We start from the raw sequence: 16,536 nt of genomic DNA on the forward strand, positions 1-16,536 counted from the left end.
TACATTGCTTTGGGGAAAGCTCACTGACACTCTGGCAGACCAGGTGCTAGCACATGCCAAGGCCCCTAGGCCTCACTGAACACTGACAAATGCATTGCTGGAAACCAGTCTGGCTCACCTGTGTGCTAGCATTGATAAAATAGATGTTAAGTTTATAAGAATGTGTATTATGTTTGAACTTTATGAACTGCTAGTGAGTTGCTGCATGCATTAATCTCTCTTATACTATCTGTTTGCCATGTTATAAGGGAATCTTTAAGTGTTTGCTTTGAAACTGGAAAGTCCCACAGTCAGGAGAGAAGCATTACCAAGTGTGAAATACTAGTTTAGGACGAGAGTTGTCATTTCCTGCCCCAAATGAGCAGATCTCTATAGATACCAGACAAACCATTGTGGAACATCAGTGGACAAAAGACTTTTTTGATAGCTCCTTGACACCCACGAAGAGGGGATATACACAAACCCTCATCACATCACAGTTTGAATTCTGGGGGAAGGGAATAAAAGTACCTGATCGGAAGGAATTGCATCACTATACTGCTTGGAATTTGGAGATGGCAATACTTCTAAGCTTAAGCAAGGAATCCCCCAAGCTGTTTAGCTTGGGTTAGCCCTAAAAGACATGTAGAGCTTGCATAATACAGCAGCTTCTATTACCTTTTTAAACCTAAGACTAACTCATTTCTTTATGTTTACTGGCTTTAACCTTGTAAACCATTCTCCTATTTTGTTTTCCCAGTTAATAAATCTTTAGATAGTTTATCACAGGATTGGCTACAAGCATTGTCTTTGGTGAAAGATCTAAGATACAAGTGACCTGGTGTAAGTGACTGGTCCTTTGGGACTCGGAGTAAGCTGAATATTATTGATTTCTGGTGTAAGGGAACATCTATCACAAAGACAGGCTTGCCTGCACAGCAAGACAGACTAGAGTGCCAAAGAGGACGGTCTATTACTCCATGTTAAGGCTGATATAATGCTTGAGGAGTTCACTCTTGATGCTTGGCTGGTGAATCAAATTATAGAACACACAACCAATTTGGGGTTTGTGCCCTGGTTTGTAAGTCTGTGCTGAGTTTGGCACCTATGTTTGTGAGCCATTCCAGACAGCCTGCCACGCACTTTGACACTCACCTCAACTATTGTGATGTTCCTCTCTGGTGTTATCTGGACTGGTGATCTGCTAGGTCACTCCAATCCTTGACTCTGGGAGCCAGCCTTACCCTGCTCTGCTGTGAGAACCCCCACTCCTGGGGTGTTCACGCACAGCCTCGGGCACATAAGCTGCTCCCAGCTACTTGTAAGCAAATGACACTCGCCAATATCTCCGGTCCCAGACCCAACCCTAGGAACCTCCGTCTTGCAGTGTCCAGTTATGCCCGCTGGATGCTGCAAGCTTATATAAGTTCGTCAATTTAACAAAGAAATTGATATGTACCGGGCTTGTTCTCCCAAGGGGAGTCTCTGACACATTGTAAAACACATGCACTGCTTCAGGGAGAACAAACAAAGAGATTTATTAACTATAAAGGTAGATTTTAAGTGATTATAAGTCAAAGTCAGATTTGGTCAAATGAAATAAAAACAAAACACATTCTAAGTTGATCTTAACACTTTCAATGTCCTTAAAAACTTAGATGCTTCTCACCACAGGCTGGCTGGTTACTTTTCAGTCAGGCTCTCCCCTTTGATCAGTGTTTCAGTCGCTTGGTGGTGGTGGCGGTGGCGGCTGTAGATGTAGGTAGAAGAGAGAGAGCATGGCAAAATGTCTCTCCCTTTTATGATGTCATTTTTTTCCCTGAATGGCTCATTTCTCCCCCCCCCCAGCCCCAGAGTCAGGTGGGCATTACCTCATCACAATCCCAAGCTGCCCAAAGGAAGGGGGTGACTCCCTTGAGGGTCTAACAGATTTGTTTGTTGCTACCTAAGCCAGTGTCCATTGTTCCTGTGAGGCTGGTCTGGTCTGTCCCATCCATGCCCTGACAAGGTGCAAACTGCCTCTCTGTTCTTGGAGAGTTTTTGCATGGGCTTGCTTTAAGCCACGAGGACACATTTTCAGCCTCGTAACTATGTACATGAAATTATAATTATAACCTATAACCTTACTATACTATTACTGTAACAAGTACTATAACCTCACTATAACAACCATGCTCGGGGCATTGTAAGCCTTCCGAAGGACACCCAACATGACAAACTTTGCAATGGATATCACACAATCATTTTATAAAGATGAACATGGGGGTGTAGGGTGTTCCTCCGAGGTACAGAGCATCACACCTCCCCTCTTAGTTTACTGCAAGAGGGTTAGTCACTGTTAGTTTGTTATCGTTCTCTTGGCATCCAGCAGTTAAGGCCATGAGGCAGTGTGCCTCAGTTTCTCCACTCTCACACAGCAAACCTGGGCTTTTTTTTTTTTTTTTTATAGTTTCTCTGCTGTGATAAGCTTTAAACCTGTTTACAGGTATTAATTGAAAAGTAGCATCATCATAAGGTTTAACATCAGTAACAAAATTATTATCCCAAAACTTAACATTAATACCAAAATTTTTATCTCAGCTGTGCGTTTACAAGTATCTTTATGATACCATGCCCTCTGTTCAGATATTTTAATTTGAGGCTAGTTTGTTCATTACCCATGGTGTCCTTTGACTCTTTCCCATGTAATCCGTCACTGACTTTTCCTTCCGCAAAAAGGTGGTTAGCAAAGCTGAAACTAACAGCAGACAGGCATATACAGAAAGAACTGAAGGCAACCACTCCCCCCTCAAGTTTGTATGGTAGTGTTGCTCTCTGCTTTCCCCATTCCCTCTTCCTGGGAAAAGTCTTAAACACCAGAAGGGGAGCATAAAATGCTTATAATGTTATGTAATGGAAGAGAGTTTTGTACATGCTTGTTAACACAAATATAATTGTACAACATGAATTTAATAGAGAAGTTCCGTTTGGCTGTATTCCTCTCTTCTGAAGTTGTTTGTGCACTTTCTGTCGATGTGAGTGAAGTGAGTTCATAAAGCATAAACACTGGTATAATTTTAATTTAGCAAGGACAACTAGTTACATTTTGAATGTAATGTTCATAAAGTCATGTTCATATTAGTGCATGTTTAGAAATACTATGAATTTTAGTAAGAAGGGAAAGCACAGTACACTTCTACAGGAAACAAAATATTTGCTTTAATTAATATTCAGCGAGGTAGTATCGCTACATAATCAAAAGAGGCACTGTTTTTAGTCTTTGGTTTGCAGTTATTTCCTCCTCTGCACTGCAAAAGTCAAAATTACGAGCATGTAGAGACTTCCCCCACTCTCTCCCCTTTCATAGGTATACATGGCTACCAATCAACTTGAAACCAGTAGATTACACATGTGCAAGGAAAGGGAAGTGCTTCACAGGAATTTCAGAATGAAAGCGACTTTTTCTTAATTAGGAGCTGAGAAAGCCCTCATCTCAACAGTTCACTAGGAAACAATGTTTCAAACATTGTCCTTCATTCAGTATATAATCACATTCTTTTTAAACAAATCTTGTTGTTGTTGTTGTTGTTATTAAAGGGACAACTAGAAATCAGTTGGTTCACAAAAGTGAGTTCAAGAGTTGTTTTTTTGGCACCACACTTGCCTCGTGTCTCCCTGCTAATTATTACTAGTTTTAACCACATTTAAGCATTTCTTTAAAGTGCATACTTCTCTCCCACGTTGTGTGAAAGACCACACAAATAGGAAATAATTATTGGAGAAATAATGAAATTGAGTACACAAACAACTGTCAAATACTCGAAGCAAGTAAACAGAAAAGATTTTACGTGATCTTTTGTGTTACCTTTAAACACATTAAGAAAACAGAGAAGTGTAGTTATTGAAGTTACCTGAATTCCCTTTAACCTCTGAATTGCTATTACTTGTGGCAATGGAAGAGCGAACTTATCTGGAAAATCTACTTCTTGTTCCAGCTTCCTTGTTTTAAAAAAACTGACATATCCAGTTTAATAAGTCTGCAGTAATTGGATACAATTCTTGATTTTGAGAGAACGTACAGGAACCACCACATGTAAGCTATTACATTAAACTCTCCTGTAAGTTGTATATAAAACAAATACCCAATCAAAGCATCTGGCTTTATATGAAGCTTAAATTGACTAAATTCCAATGTTAACTCCTTGATCCCACAGAGAGTCAGAGCAAGAAATGGATGCAATGGCAACCATTTAATTTTGGGAGCAGGGGTTTTTTTTATTGCAGAGGTGAGGTAAATGCTACTGGAAAATGAAAAATAAATGACAACTATTGATTCAGAACAGGAAAAACATTGCAAGCAGCAGGGCTAGCTTCCCCACATCATCTTATTAAGTTCTCTCTATTTTTTAGTGAAGGAATCAACTTTAGGACAAAGAGAAAAAATCTCTTCATGCATTCAGTGCTTGACTTCTCCCCTGAAACTGCCAACAAGGCTGCCAGTTTTCTGGGGGTTATTGGCCCATTAAGAAATTAGACCAAGAATCCTAATGCACTTTTAAGCGGCCACTTGAAGGCAATGACTTTCCAACACAGTTGGGGTCCAACTTTAACTAGTGGCCTCGGGAGAAGCCCCATATGCTGTAATAAGTCCCTGTGGCATCCAGTTCCTCATAATTGTCACAACCCACATTCCAATACAGCCACATTTTTTGTAAGTGAAGAACACATCAAATAGAAAGAAAAATAAAGTTACTTCATTTCTAAACATGTGTTGTGCAGTTCTAAGTCCTGAAGCAACTTTCTCAATTACATGTTAGTACGGAAGATGGGTACCCAAAAGCAGTGGAGCTCTTCAAGTGTATTTCACTCAGTACTTTGGCATGTCATCAACTTAGCAAATCTGACTAAAGAAACAGACATCACCACAAGTCTGAAGTCATTTAAACATTCAAATATGCACAACTGCTGTATTGTTTTTCAAACAATCGTTATTCCCCCAATTCTGTACGCACATTGCTCAGAATTTGAGGTTCAAGCAAGCTCAGTTCTTTCCCGTCGTATAGCTCTCGCAGTTCGTTCGATTCATATTTTATGGACGGCTTTTGCACTTGGGTCCCAGGCTCCAGAGCATTTTCTCCAACTATTTTAAGATTCACTAATTTTATTTTCCAGGTATTCTCTCTAACTGGACAGCGGATGAGTCCAAAGATTTGTTCAAAGATGCCCAAGCAAATGTTGCCTCTATGTACTGTGCCAGCTACAGCCACCACTACTAACCCATGTGGAGAAATTACACACTTCAGTCCACCAGCACCCAAGTTGGGGTTCAGTAAGAGATACTCTTCTTTCACCAGTGAGAGTAAACGGAGGCTCACCAATTCTGCACCAACGTATTCTTCCATGTTTTTTTCTAATGTGTTGTAACAAAATTTCAGTTTGACATCCTCCCAGAAATGCTGTGGTCCCCACTGTTCTTTGGATTGTCTCCCCAAAGGATGCTGAGAGTTGAGAAGTTCAAAGAACCACTGACAGAATTCTCTTCCTAGTCTGTGCCAATCATTCTCTTCCTGTTGTTTTTGTCTCTGTTCATAGCTCTGTAATCAAAGAAAAAAGATTTGCTTATTTTTCTTAGAAGAATTTAGCAGCTGTTAATACAGAAGCTTGGTAGTCACTACACACAAGTCTTTAATACAGCTCAAAAAATTTGATGTGCTAAAATTTTCTATTTTGCACATTCCTGAGTTTTTCAGACAGAATGCCTGAGAAGGAATAAAGCAAGGAAGTCCAACCTAAACCTCTATTCTTAAATAATGAAGATTCTGCGTGCTTGTCCATAGTTGGTGCCCAGAAACCTCTTTAATAGTCACTTTAGAAATACTTGAAGTAGTTACTCTTCAGAGAAATGAGACAGGTACTTAAAATTGGTTTGAGGAATAAGCTCAACAACTCTGGATGAAATCCTAGCTCAATTTAAGTCAATGGCAGTTCTGACACTTACTTCACTGGGGCAACATTTTTCACACAGTTTCTAAAGAGTATGATTTAATCTTGCTGCGTAAAAAGGAGTTGTCTGTACAAGTAAATTCTAGCTAAGATTTACACTTAAAACCTAAGATTATGGAAATACCTTGTCAAACCAAGATAAAATACAGAACCAAATGGCTTACAATACATATCCTCAATAAACAAATATCCCCATTTACTTGAGAGCAATGGTAGCAGTTCTCTTACTAAAGGTGGCCACAGTAATTAACTCTACCCTCAATGTCTCCCTTTATTGTATTTGTCTTTGACAGATACTAGCAAGCTACCTTTATGCTTTGGACCCTCAAATGACCAGATGGACAAAACAGTCCATCAGTCCTGATCAGTATCAGCCATTTTTTGTGTGTCCTTGATGCAACATTTGAAGCTGCTGGAGTATCTCAGAACCTATCTGATATTTCAACCCGAGGCAGTAGAAGATGCTAACAAAAAGAAAATCTAACCCAGGAAGAACTGGATAGTTTAGGATTATTGGGAGATAAAACTTTTCACCTCTAGATTACCTACTTGAACCTAGATCGGTTTTATTAGTGACAGAAAGTCAATACCACCGGAAAGCTGTCTGGTCACCTATGTGAAGGGAGTCTGATCTTCACCATGTTTCTAATAGAAAAGTGTCCAAATCACAGTCTCCCAGGGTATCATAACTGCACCCTCAACCCAGCTCTAAGACTACTGGAAAAAATATTTTAAAATAGTAACCCAAAACAAACACTGGCAGCATGAAAGAATACAAAAAATAGTCTGAAGCGATCAACACAGCTCCTCACACAAACTAAGTTTAATTTGTTTAAAAATCTCAAGGCAGCATGGTCCAACAGAGGACGGTATTAAAACTAGGTTCTCCGCTAATTCACTGTGTATCTTGGGCAAGTCACTCAACTTCTGTATCCCTGGTTTCCCGGTTTTTACAGGTGGGAAATTAAACTTACCTGCCTTTGCAAAGCATTTCTAAGACATAGAGGAGGAACCTATGTAACTGCTAAGTATTAGAAACAAATGGACTAAACCAATACTAACCTGAAGGGTTATTTCCTTGAAGCAGCCCGGCGAGGCTGCAGTCTGTCCTGCAAATGCAGCTGAGAATGATGGAGATGAAAGCAGAAACTAAGTTGTTATATGTAGCCAGTAGCAAGGGGAAGATCTCGTTGAGGATAGAATAGGGATAAATTGCAATACATTTAATAAAATGAAACCAAGAATAGCAACTGTTAAGAAAGGTATTGGGGGACAATGAAAATTGGAACTTTAAGTGTTTCATAGCTGTGTATGTTACCATGTACAGAGGAGGAAGAAATATGAAGACTTAAATATTTGGGAAATAAGTTGTTATATTTTAAGTACAGACTGGCGGGTTACTTTTAAAGATACATTTGGCTGATACTGGGATTCAGAAAAGGAAGTTTTCTGTCATCTAGAGGAAAAATACTTTCCCAGATAAAGGGAGAGTGAATTCATGCAAGTCAGGGATCTGTACAGAGGAGCACTAGACAGTTATCCATTTGTCGCCCAGGTAGGCACATCTCTCGAACCAACTTTGTTCTTAGGGACATATCCTTTGCTTTCTCTTACAATACAGGCTGGTTTTTTCACTGAATATTTTATGACTGAAACTTTGTGATGAAAAGATCCTTAATTTTCCATTAAGTTCTAGCCTACTAATGCCAAGCCCCATATTACGAACAGGAATTAGATCTATAGGATGAACTGCTCATTTTTTCGTCTGCATTTGTTGAGTGAGATACCAACAACGCACATCTACATCTTTTGGTACTTGCCAATTAACAGCATTCCTTAAAAGCAGATCAAGTCAGAAGCAAGTTCAACAAAGTTACTCCTAAGGTCGTGATCATTATCTTCTGGAATCAAAGTTCGGATAATAACTTCTGTGTTTGAATTTCATATTTTAGATTAAATATATACTCCAGATTTTTGATGCCATGACTTCTCACCCCCATTCCTGCCGCAAGGGGTAAGTGGAAGGAGAAGCCTGACCATAAAGCACAGCTGAATTTCCCATTCTTTCTGCATTTCTCTGAATGAGTATTTAACTCACTTTACTTTTACTGTATCTAATTTCCAGTCATGTATCCTTCACTGTCTTAAATATTGCAAGTTTTCACTTTTGCTGCTTTATAGAAAGCTTCCAAAACAGAGTCACAATAACACAAGCCTTATAGTATGGTACATTATTGAGACAACAGAAGAACTAGGTTCCTTAGCATTCCCATCTTCTGGGTCTGTCTTTTAGATTGTAAATTCTGTGGGGGCAGTGAGTGTTGTGCACAACAGCAAGCATATTTTTGCCACTTAAACAGTAGCATATATACATGACAAATTAGTTTCCCCAAGTGAACAAGTCAGCAAAATTGCACATCAGTAGCTACAGAGCTCTTTGATAGTCAGATTGATGACCATTATGTCTCTGAGTCACATAACTGCTTAATAGTAATCATGGCTACCTCAAGTTAGAAACTTTAGATCCAAGAAGAATGATAAACTAGAAAAAACAAACAAACAAACACAAATATTTTGCAAAATAAAATGAGGAGGAAGTTCAGATCACACACAAACTTACTGATAATGAGGCATATCTAGTCACATCATATTAAGCAGAGGTTAGAAAGAGACCTGTTCGGTAGCAGGGGTAGCGCTGCCGCCAGTCCTAAAGTTTCAGAAGAGTGACAATTTTTCAACATCCGTCGTGCATTTCACTCTCCACTTTCCATACATACCAAAAATGGAAAGGAAGATTACTTTTTGCAAGCCAACAGCAATTGGACCATCTAACCAAATGATTTGCCATGTGACCTGTTACTTAAAAACTAAGGGCAGCAGTGCTGTTTTGGTGCTATTGTCACTTGGCAAAGTGGGAGAAAAGCAGCTTAAAAAAAAAAAAAGAGAGAGAGAGAGAGAGAGAGAGAGGGGGGGGGGGGGCACAGTTTATTTTCCCAACAATTGAGACTAAACTTTCAGAACACTTCTCAGAACATTTGTGACCTTGAAGTTTATGGCACTTCCCATGTCCATTAACTTTATGGGAGTCACATGTTCATCTTTAGACTTATCCAGACTCTGATGTACTATTTTGTCTTAATTTGTGACCTACTGATTCCACTCATTGCAATTCAAAGTAGTTGTTGTGAGGAAGACACAACACGTTAATTATGTACTCAGACACCAATGAACAAAGGGCATTTTATCTATCAAGATAGTTACAGAATTTCCAGATATGAGATTCCGATGTGCAAATAGGAGAGGATAATTTTTTTTATTAAGTGAAGCTTTTAAACCAAGAAAAATTTCAGTTCCGCTACAAACACAGGAAAACACAACCATCCTCGTGCAAGTGCTGGAGGAACCAACTAGGGGCAGAGCTCTTCTTGACCTGCTGCTCACAAACCAGGAAGAATTAGTAGGGGAAGCAAAAGTGGATGGGAACCTGGGAGGCAGTGACCATGAGATGGTCGAGTTCAGGATCTTAACACAAGGAAGAAAGTAGAGCAGCAGAATACGGACCCTGGACTTCAGAAAAGCAGACTGACTCCCTCAGGGAACTGATGGGCAGGATCCTCTGGGAGAACAACATGAAGGGGAAAGGAGTCCAGGAGAGCTGGCTGTACTTTAAAGAATCCTTATTGAGGTTACAGGAACAAATCATCCCGATGTGTAGAAAGAATAGTAAGTATGGCAGGCGACCAGCTTGGCATAACAGTGAAATCCTTGCTGATCTTAAACACAAAAAAGAAGCTTACAAGAAGTGGAAGATTGGACAAATGACCAGGGATGAGTATAAAAATATTGCTCAGGCATGCAGGAGTGAAATCAGGAAGGCCAAATCACACTTGGAGTTGCAGCTAGCAAGAAATGTTAAGAGTAACAAGAAGGGTTTCTTCAGGTATGTTAGCAACAAGAAGCAAGTCAAGGAAAGTGTGGGCCCCTTACTGAATGAGGGAGGCACCCTAGTGACAGAGGATGTAGGAAAAGCTAATGTACTTAATGCTTTTTTTGCTTCTGTCTTCATGAACAAGGTCAGCTCCCAGACTACTGCACTGGGCAGCACAGCATGGGGAGGAGGCGACCAGCGCTCTGTGGAAAAGGAAGTGGTTCGGGACTATATAGAAAAGCTGGACGAGCACAAGTCCATGGGGCCGGATGCGTTGCATCCGAGAGTGCTAAAGGAGTTGGCAGATGTGATTGCAGACCCATTGGCCATCATCTTTGAAAACTCATGGCGATCGGGGGAGGTCCCGGACGACTGGAAAAAGGCTAATGTAGTGCCCATCTTTTAAAAAGGGAAGGAGGAGGATCCGTGGAACTACAGGCCAGTCAGCCTCACCTCAGTCCCTGGAAAAGTCACGGAGCAGGTCCTCAAGGAATCAATTCTGAAGCACTTAGAGGACAGGAAAGTGATCAAGAACAGTCAGCATGGATTCACCAAGGGCAAGTCATGCCTGACTAAACTAGTTGCCTTCTATGACGAGATAACTGGCTCTGTGGATGAGGGGAAAGCAGTGAATGTGTTATTCTTTGACTTTAGCAAAGCTTTTGATACTGTCTCCCACAGTATTCTTGCCAGCAAGTTAAAAAAGTATGGGCTGGATGAATGGACTATAAGGTGGATAGAAAGCTGGCTAGATCGTCGGGCTCAACGGGTAGCGATCAATGGCTCCATGTCTAGTTGGCAGCCGGTATCAAGCGGAGTGCGTCAAGGGTCGGTCCTGTGGCCGGTTTTGTTCCATATCTTCATTAATGATCTGGAGGATGGCGTGGACTGCACCCTCAGCAAGTTTGCAGATGACACTAAACTGGGAGGAGTGGTAGATACGCTGGAGGGTAGGGATAGGATACAGAGGGACCTAGACAAATTAGAGGATTGGGCCAAAAGAAATCTGATGAGGTTCAACAAGGACAAGTGCAGAGTCCTGCACTTAGAACGGAAGAATCCCACGCACCGCAACAGACGAGGGACCGAATGGCTAGGCGGCAGTTCTGCAGAAAAGGACCTAGGGATTACAGCGGACAAGAAGCTGGATATGAGTCAACAGCGTGCCCTTGTTGCCAAGAAGGCTAACGGCATTTTGGGCTGTATAAGTAGGGGCATTGCCAGCAGATCGAGGGACGTGATCGTTCCCCTTTATTCGACATTGGTGAGGCCTCACCTGGAGTACTGTGTCCAGTTTTGGGCCCCACACTACAAGAAGGATGTGGAGAAATTGGAAAGCGTCCAGCGGAGGGCAACAAAAATGATTAGGGGACTGGAACACATGACTTATGAGGAGAAGCTGAGGGAACTGGGATTGTTTAGTCTGCAGAAGAGAAGAATGAGGGGGGATTTGATAGCTGCTTTCAATTACCTGAAAGGGGGTTCCAAAGAGGATGGATCTAGACTGTTCTCAGTGGTAGCAAATGACAGAACAAGGAGTAATGGTCTCAAGTTGCAGTGGGGGAGGTTTAGGTTGGATCTTAGGAAAAACTTTTTCACTAGGAGGGTGGTGAAGCACTGGAATGAGTTACGTAGGGAGCTGGTGGAATCTCCTTCCTTTGAGGTTTTTAAGGTCAGGCTTGACAAAGCCCTGGCTGGGATGATTTAGTTGGGGATTGGTCCTGCTTTGAGCAGGGGGTTGGACTAGATGACCTCCTGAGGTTCCTTCCAACTCTGATATTCTATGATTCTATTATCTCAGTTTGGCTGAGAAAAAAATGTCAATGAACTTACAAGCAATAGTTGTTCCACATAGGCAATATTCTTAGGTCTTTCAGAATGTAAAGCTCACCTGTTTATTCGGATTAATATCCTCTGTCTCTGCAACACGATCTGTCAGCTGCCCACTCCAGTACTGCTTTGCATGATGAATGAGCTGGTGTTTTTCAGAACAAGGTGGCACCACAACTCCTTCTTTTGCCAGGTATTTAAAAATTATTTCTCGATAGACTTTTCTTCGTTTCAAGAGTTCTTCTACACTTTGACTGTAAACTAAAATTGCATGAATGGCTTCTGGAAATAAAGGAAGTTAAGTCAGCAACTGCTTCTCTCATTAGAAAACCAACCTGTTGATTTTCTGACTAAAGTAAAAATTTCAACTTGAACATTTTTCTCAGTGATGACCAGTATCAAACTCATGCATATATCGTTGAAAGACATTCAGCAAGCCATATGCAAAAGCCTGAAATGTATCTGTTGCCTCAATGGCCTAACAGAAACTGATCCTTGAATCAGACCTAACTGGCTGAAACTAGAGCTGAACAGTTTGTTTGGGGGCCGAATTGAAGATCCCCAAAAAATCAGTTGAGTTCAAACCTAAACTAATTTTTTTAAAACTTTCCTCACCAAAAAGAAAACCTAAAATATATATATTCATTTTGGATTAAACAACATATTTTTGTACTCAGAAGGATTTCTCCTCCCCACCCAGTTTTTGGGAGTTTACCACCATTTTGGCTGTTTTTAGTAAGTAAAGCTAAATTCCTAAATGAAACATTTTAAAACAAAAAATCAAAAAATTGTTTCAAAACAGTCAATACAGTTTTGATTTTTTCAAACAAATTCTCTTTTTTCCAGCCAGAACTATTCACCAAATTCCTCCATAAGATGCTAACAGTTTTGGTGCCCTGAAATTGCATTTTTGGGCAAACTATTTGCTGGAAAAATAATTCACTTGGGTCTAGATGAAATTCAAACCATGCAAAACAGAGACAAATGCTTATAGGTTGTGGAAGCAACTTGGCTGTAACAACTCCACTGGCTCAAATTCTCTGCTTGCATACATTAATCATGTATGCAAGCAGAGGGTCTTGCCGGAGCCCCCAGTTCCTTCTGGATGTCCAGTGACTGCCAAAGGGACTTTATTTGAGCTTGTCAAAAAGGACAACCCTTTTAGGATGTTTATCTTGCCATTCATAGAATGTGCTCCAAATGGGGCTACACTTTCAAGTGATCTGGAAACTCCAGCTGCTGCAGGACACAGCAGCCAACTTATTTCAGGCAAAGGGAGCCCTGCACATGTTCACTGAGATGCATTTGCTAACAACTTACTTTGGGTTAATATTTAAGTTGGCTTTGACCTAAATTATTTAGCTCGATACCGCAACCTTCCTCCCCACAAATGATACTGCAACAGCTGTGATCACTTGAATCAAATCTAAAGTCACTTCCACCATTGGTCTGACTAAACCTGGATCTGATGTCCTTCAGAACATGCTGCAAGGCTTCTTTGTGTTCCCAGGAAAGGAACAGTATAGATACAGGGTTGAAAGAGAGGAGAATTTAACAGAATAGAGGGCCTTTTATGGTCTTTCTGAACAGTTGAGTTTTTAATCAATGTATAATTATTTTACTAGCCTGGATAGATACTTTTTTCTGCGAGGTTACAGTCAGAAAAGTATATCTTCAAGAGGGAAATCCTAATGTTCTAATGTCTGCTTGCCCTCAACGACTTCCCTATTTACATTTTATCGATAATACATAACATTTTGGTTAACTACCAGCCAGTTCTGTAAACTCAAATTGGGATTTAAAAAGCTGTGTTCTTTCTACCTCACATGTCAACAATGCAGATTTCTAGAATCAGAACTTAGATGGTGATTCTGCCAGCAATAAACAGAACACAGTTCAGTGAGATTCGCCTTCCATAAGCCATTACAGGTGTGAAGGCTGATGAAAGTATAAATGTTTACAATGTATAATAACCAAATATTTAAGATCCAGGGGGATGCACTGTGCAATGTAGGAAGGTGCCATTTTTAATATACAATTTTTCTGACAGAAAGCACATTACGATTGGAAACGCTTATTTTTCAGGGGTTTATTGCTCAGGAAATATTACAAGCTGAAACTTGGCCTTTAAAGAAGTCAAAGTAGCCAATTCTAATTTTAGCTGATGTTACACATCAAGCACTTTAGTATTTGATTCAGAACACCTTATATTTAGGAAAAGACTGTTTAGTTAAAGTTAACTTTACTTATCCTTATTGTATTCTATAAGTACTACAAAAATCCTTAAGTTAAAGCAAAGCAAAACAGTCACATAAATAAAAATGAGTCCTCAAAAAGGAATGGAAGATATACAAATGAAAGATACTTTGCCCTATGGGCTAGTAACTTATTTACCACCTGACTGTGCATGTTTCTTTCAACAACTGAGAGTAGAAGTTACTCATGCCAGCAGCAGCATTAACTGGTGTTTCAGTTAGTTGTAATGCAGACCTGCACCTTACCCTCCCCCCCGCTACTTTTTTTAAAGGACATAGAACTTACATGACACACACACACTACTTCATAAAGTATGAAAAGGCATTTCATTGTCAAACATAGAAGACAGTAAGCGTTGACTATCTTGGTAATTTGTTCAGAAGTCTGAGTGCCTCTCAGAAGAGCACAATCCATGATTTTACTCATTGAAAGCTGCTTTTGGTATGAACATCTCTCCTGCTTGTTTCAGAGTAGCAGCAGTGTTAATCTGTATTCGCAAAAAGGAGTACTTGTTCACCTTAGAGACTAACCAATTTATCTGAGCATAAGCTTTCGTGAGCTACAGCTCATCGGAAGTGAGCTGTAGCTCACGAAAGCTTATGCTCAGATAAATTGGTTAGTCTCTAAGGTGCCACAAGTACTCCTTCTCCTGCTTGTGTAGAGCCTAGCATAATGGAGTACTGATGCTGTTTGGATACCACCACAATACACTAATAAAAAACAGACTTAACCCACAGAAAGATCCATGGAGGAAAGAGGCTCTAAACAGGGATACAATCAAATCAAGTCTCGAGGGCTCACACATGGTGTAATTTTTGGGCTACAAAAACAACTATGGCATTTACCTAACCAAGGAATTATGAATTATTATTTTCTTTGAAAGCGGCAACGACTCCTGTGGCACCTTACAGACTAACAGACGTATTGGAGCGCAAGCTTTCGCGGGCCGACCAAGTAGATATTCACCCACGAAAGCCCACGCTCCAATACGTCTGTTAGTCTTTTAGGTGCCAAACAGGACTCTTTGCTGCTTTTACAGATCCAGACTAACATGGCTACCCCTCCGACATTTTCTTTGAAAAATATCAGAAATCTACTTAGCAAATGAAAAAAAAAATCCAGAATGTCTGTTTACCCCCCCCCCCCCAGTGTTTCCTATTTCAATACCGCGTCATGCTTGAGAGTCTCAGGCACCCGAGCGGCGCGATGACTTGACAGACCGGCATGAAGCCAACAGCTGGGTAACCGCGCAGGCCTCAGAGATCAACAGAGGCTTCAGCCTCGTCCCCGCCCCCGCCCGGTTAACAGGCGCGAGGCAGCTGACTGGCCAAAGCGCGGGCCGCGCTGGGCGCTGCTCTGGGCGAACGCGGCAGGGCCGCCCAGACGCCGCGCACCGGGCGGGCGGGGGCAGCGGCGCTTGGGGGCACAGCTCGCAGCGCAAGGCTCGTACTGCGCCGGCGCCCAGGAGCCCGCGAGAGCTGAGCGGCGGCTGGAGCCCGTGACCGGCCGAGGCCTCGAAGCCCAAACCTCAGGGAGCCGCTTCAGTGGGCGGGGCGTTGGCGGCTCCGAGGGGCGGGGCACTGACCCGCCGAACCCGGCAGCGCGAGGCGCCGCGCGACCCCCCGGCTAAGGCAGGGCCCGCCTGACAAAAGGGGCGGGGCTAGCGCTAGGGCCCGCCCCTTCCTCCCCCTCAGCGGGCCCCAAGCACCGCCTCCGCCTCAGCCCCGGCCCCACCCGCCTTGTCGGCTCTGCGGCAGCACCAGGCGGTTGGTGATCGTGTCCGTCAGCGACGTCAGCTCCTCCGTCTCCAGAAGCTCCAGCAGCGCCCGGCACCCGGCCCGCTCCCGCTCGCTCAGCCCCATCGTCCGCCCAGCGGCAGCCGGCGCCGGGCTGTCGGCAGCCCCCGCGCTCCTCGGCTCGCGCAACCCTGACAACCAGCCAGCGGAAGGGACGAAGCTTCCGCAACCTGCGTGGGCGGCCGTAAACAGCCCCTCATGGGCCGCCTGGGAGCAGCAGCTAACGGGGCCCGGCTGGAAACGGGCACCTCCCGGCACTGTGGTTCCGCCCCTTTCCTAAGCCCCGCCCCTGGAGGCCGCTCGACGCCGGCTGCGGGGGAAGGAGCTGGCTGGGGCGGGGTGTTGGTGCTTTCATAGGGGAGGGGAGACCATGCAGACACCCCCACCCTGACCCCAAACCAGGGCAGCTTCTGATACAACCCCCCTGTCGCCTCTCACCACTAGGGGAGTGAGCCTCAGCTGCTCTCTCTGCGCAGAGAGTAGAGGTTTAAGGACAAAAGGGCAGGTCTACCCTGCCGCGCTAGACCGATGCTGGGCAGGGGTGGGAAGAAGCCACACCTTGGAGTGATGTAGTTATACCGACCTAACACCCCCTATAGACAGCCCTGGCAGCAGAAGAGCTTCTCCCGTCAACATCGCTACCGGCTCTCAGGGAGATGGATTAACTACGCCCAGGGGAGCACCTCTCCCATGAGTGTAGGCGCATCTTTACTTAGGGCATGGCTACGCTTGCAGTTGTAGAGCGCTGGGAGCTAAACCAGCCTT

General features: G+C 42.8%; 1 protein-coding gene across 1 annotated transcript; it reads right to left on the reverse strand.

Moving 5' to 3' along the window:
* Positions 1-1,586: 1,586 nt before the first annotated feature.
* Positions 1,587-16,012, reverse strand: C1H3orf38 (chromosome 1 C3orf38 homolog). Its single transcript, XM_074972556.1, has 3 exons — positions 15,714-16,012; positions 11,781-12,001; positions 1,587-5,552 (listed from the first exon to the last, which is right to left on the reverse strand). Exons 1-3 carry the CDS (start codon positions 15,835-15,837, stop codon positions 4,947-4,949), a joined length of 951 nt encoding a protein of 316 aa, XP_074828657.1. The 5' UTR covers positions 15,838-16,012; the 3' UTR covers positions 1,587-4,946.
* Between the last annotated feature and the right edge of the window lie 524 nt (positions 16,013-16,536).

Source organism: Natator depressus, chromosome 1, assembly GCF_965152275.1.
Source record: "Natator depressus isolate rNatDep1 chromosome 1, rNatDep2.hap1, whole genome shotgun sequence".
In the NCBI taxonomy this organism is placed as follows: Eukaryota; Metazoa; Chordata; order Testudines; family Cheloniidae; genus Natator; species Natator depressus.

Coding starts and splice junctions, on each gene's coding strand:
- C1H3orf38 (XM_074972556.1), bottom strand. CDS start 15,837: ATGGGGCTGAGCGAGCGGGAGCGGGCCGGGTGCCGGGCGCTGCTGGAG. Junction 12,002..15,713: donor GCTGCCGCAGAGCCGACAAG/GCGGGTGGGGCC, acceptor CTTTATTTCCAG/AAGCCATTCATGCAATTTTA. Junction 5,553..11,780: donor ATATTAATCCGAATAAACAG/GTGAGCTTTACA, acceptor CTTTGATTACAG/AGCTATGAACAGAGACAAAA.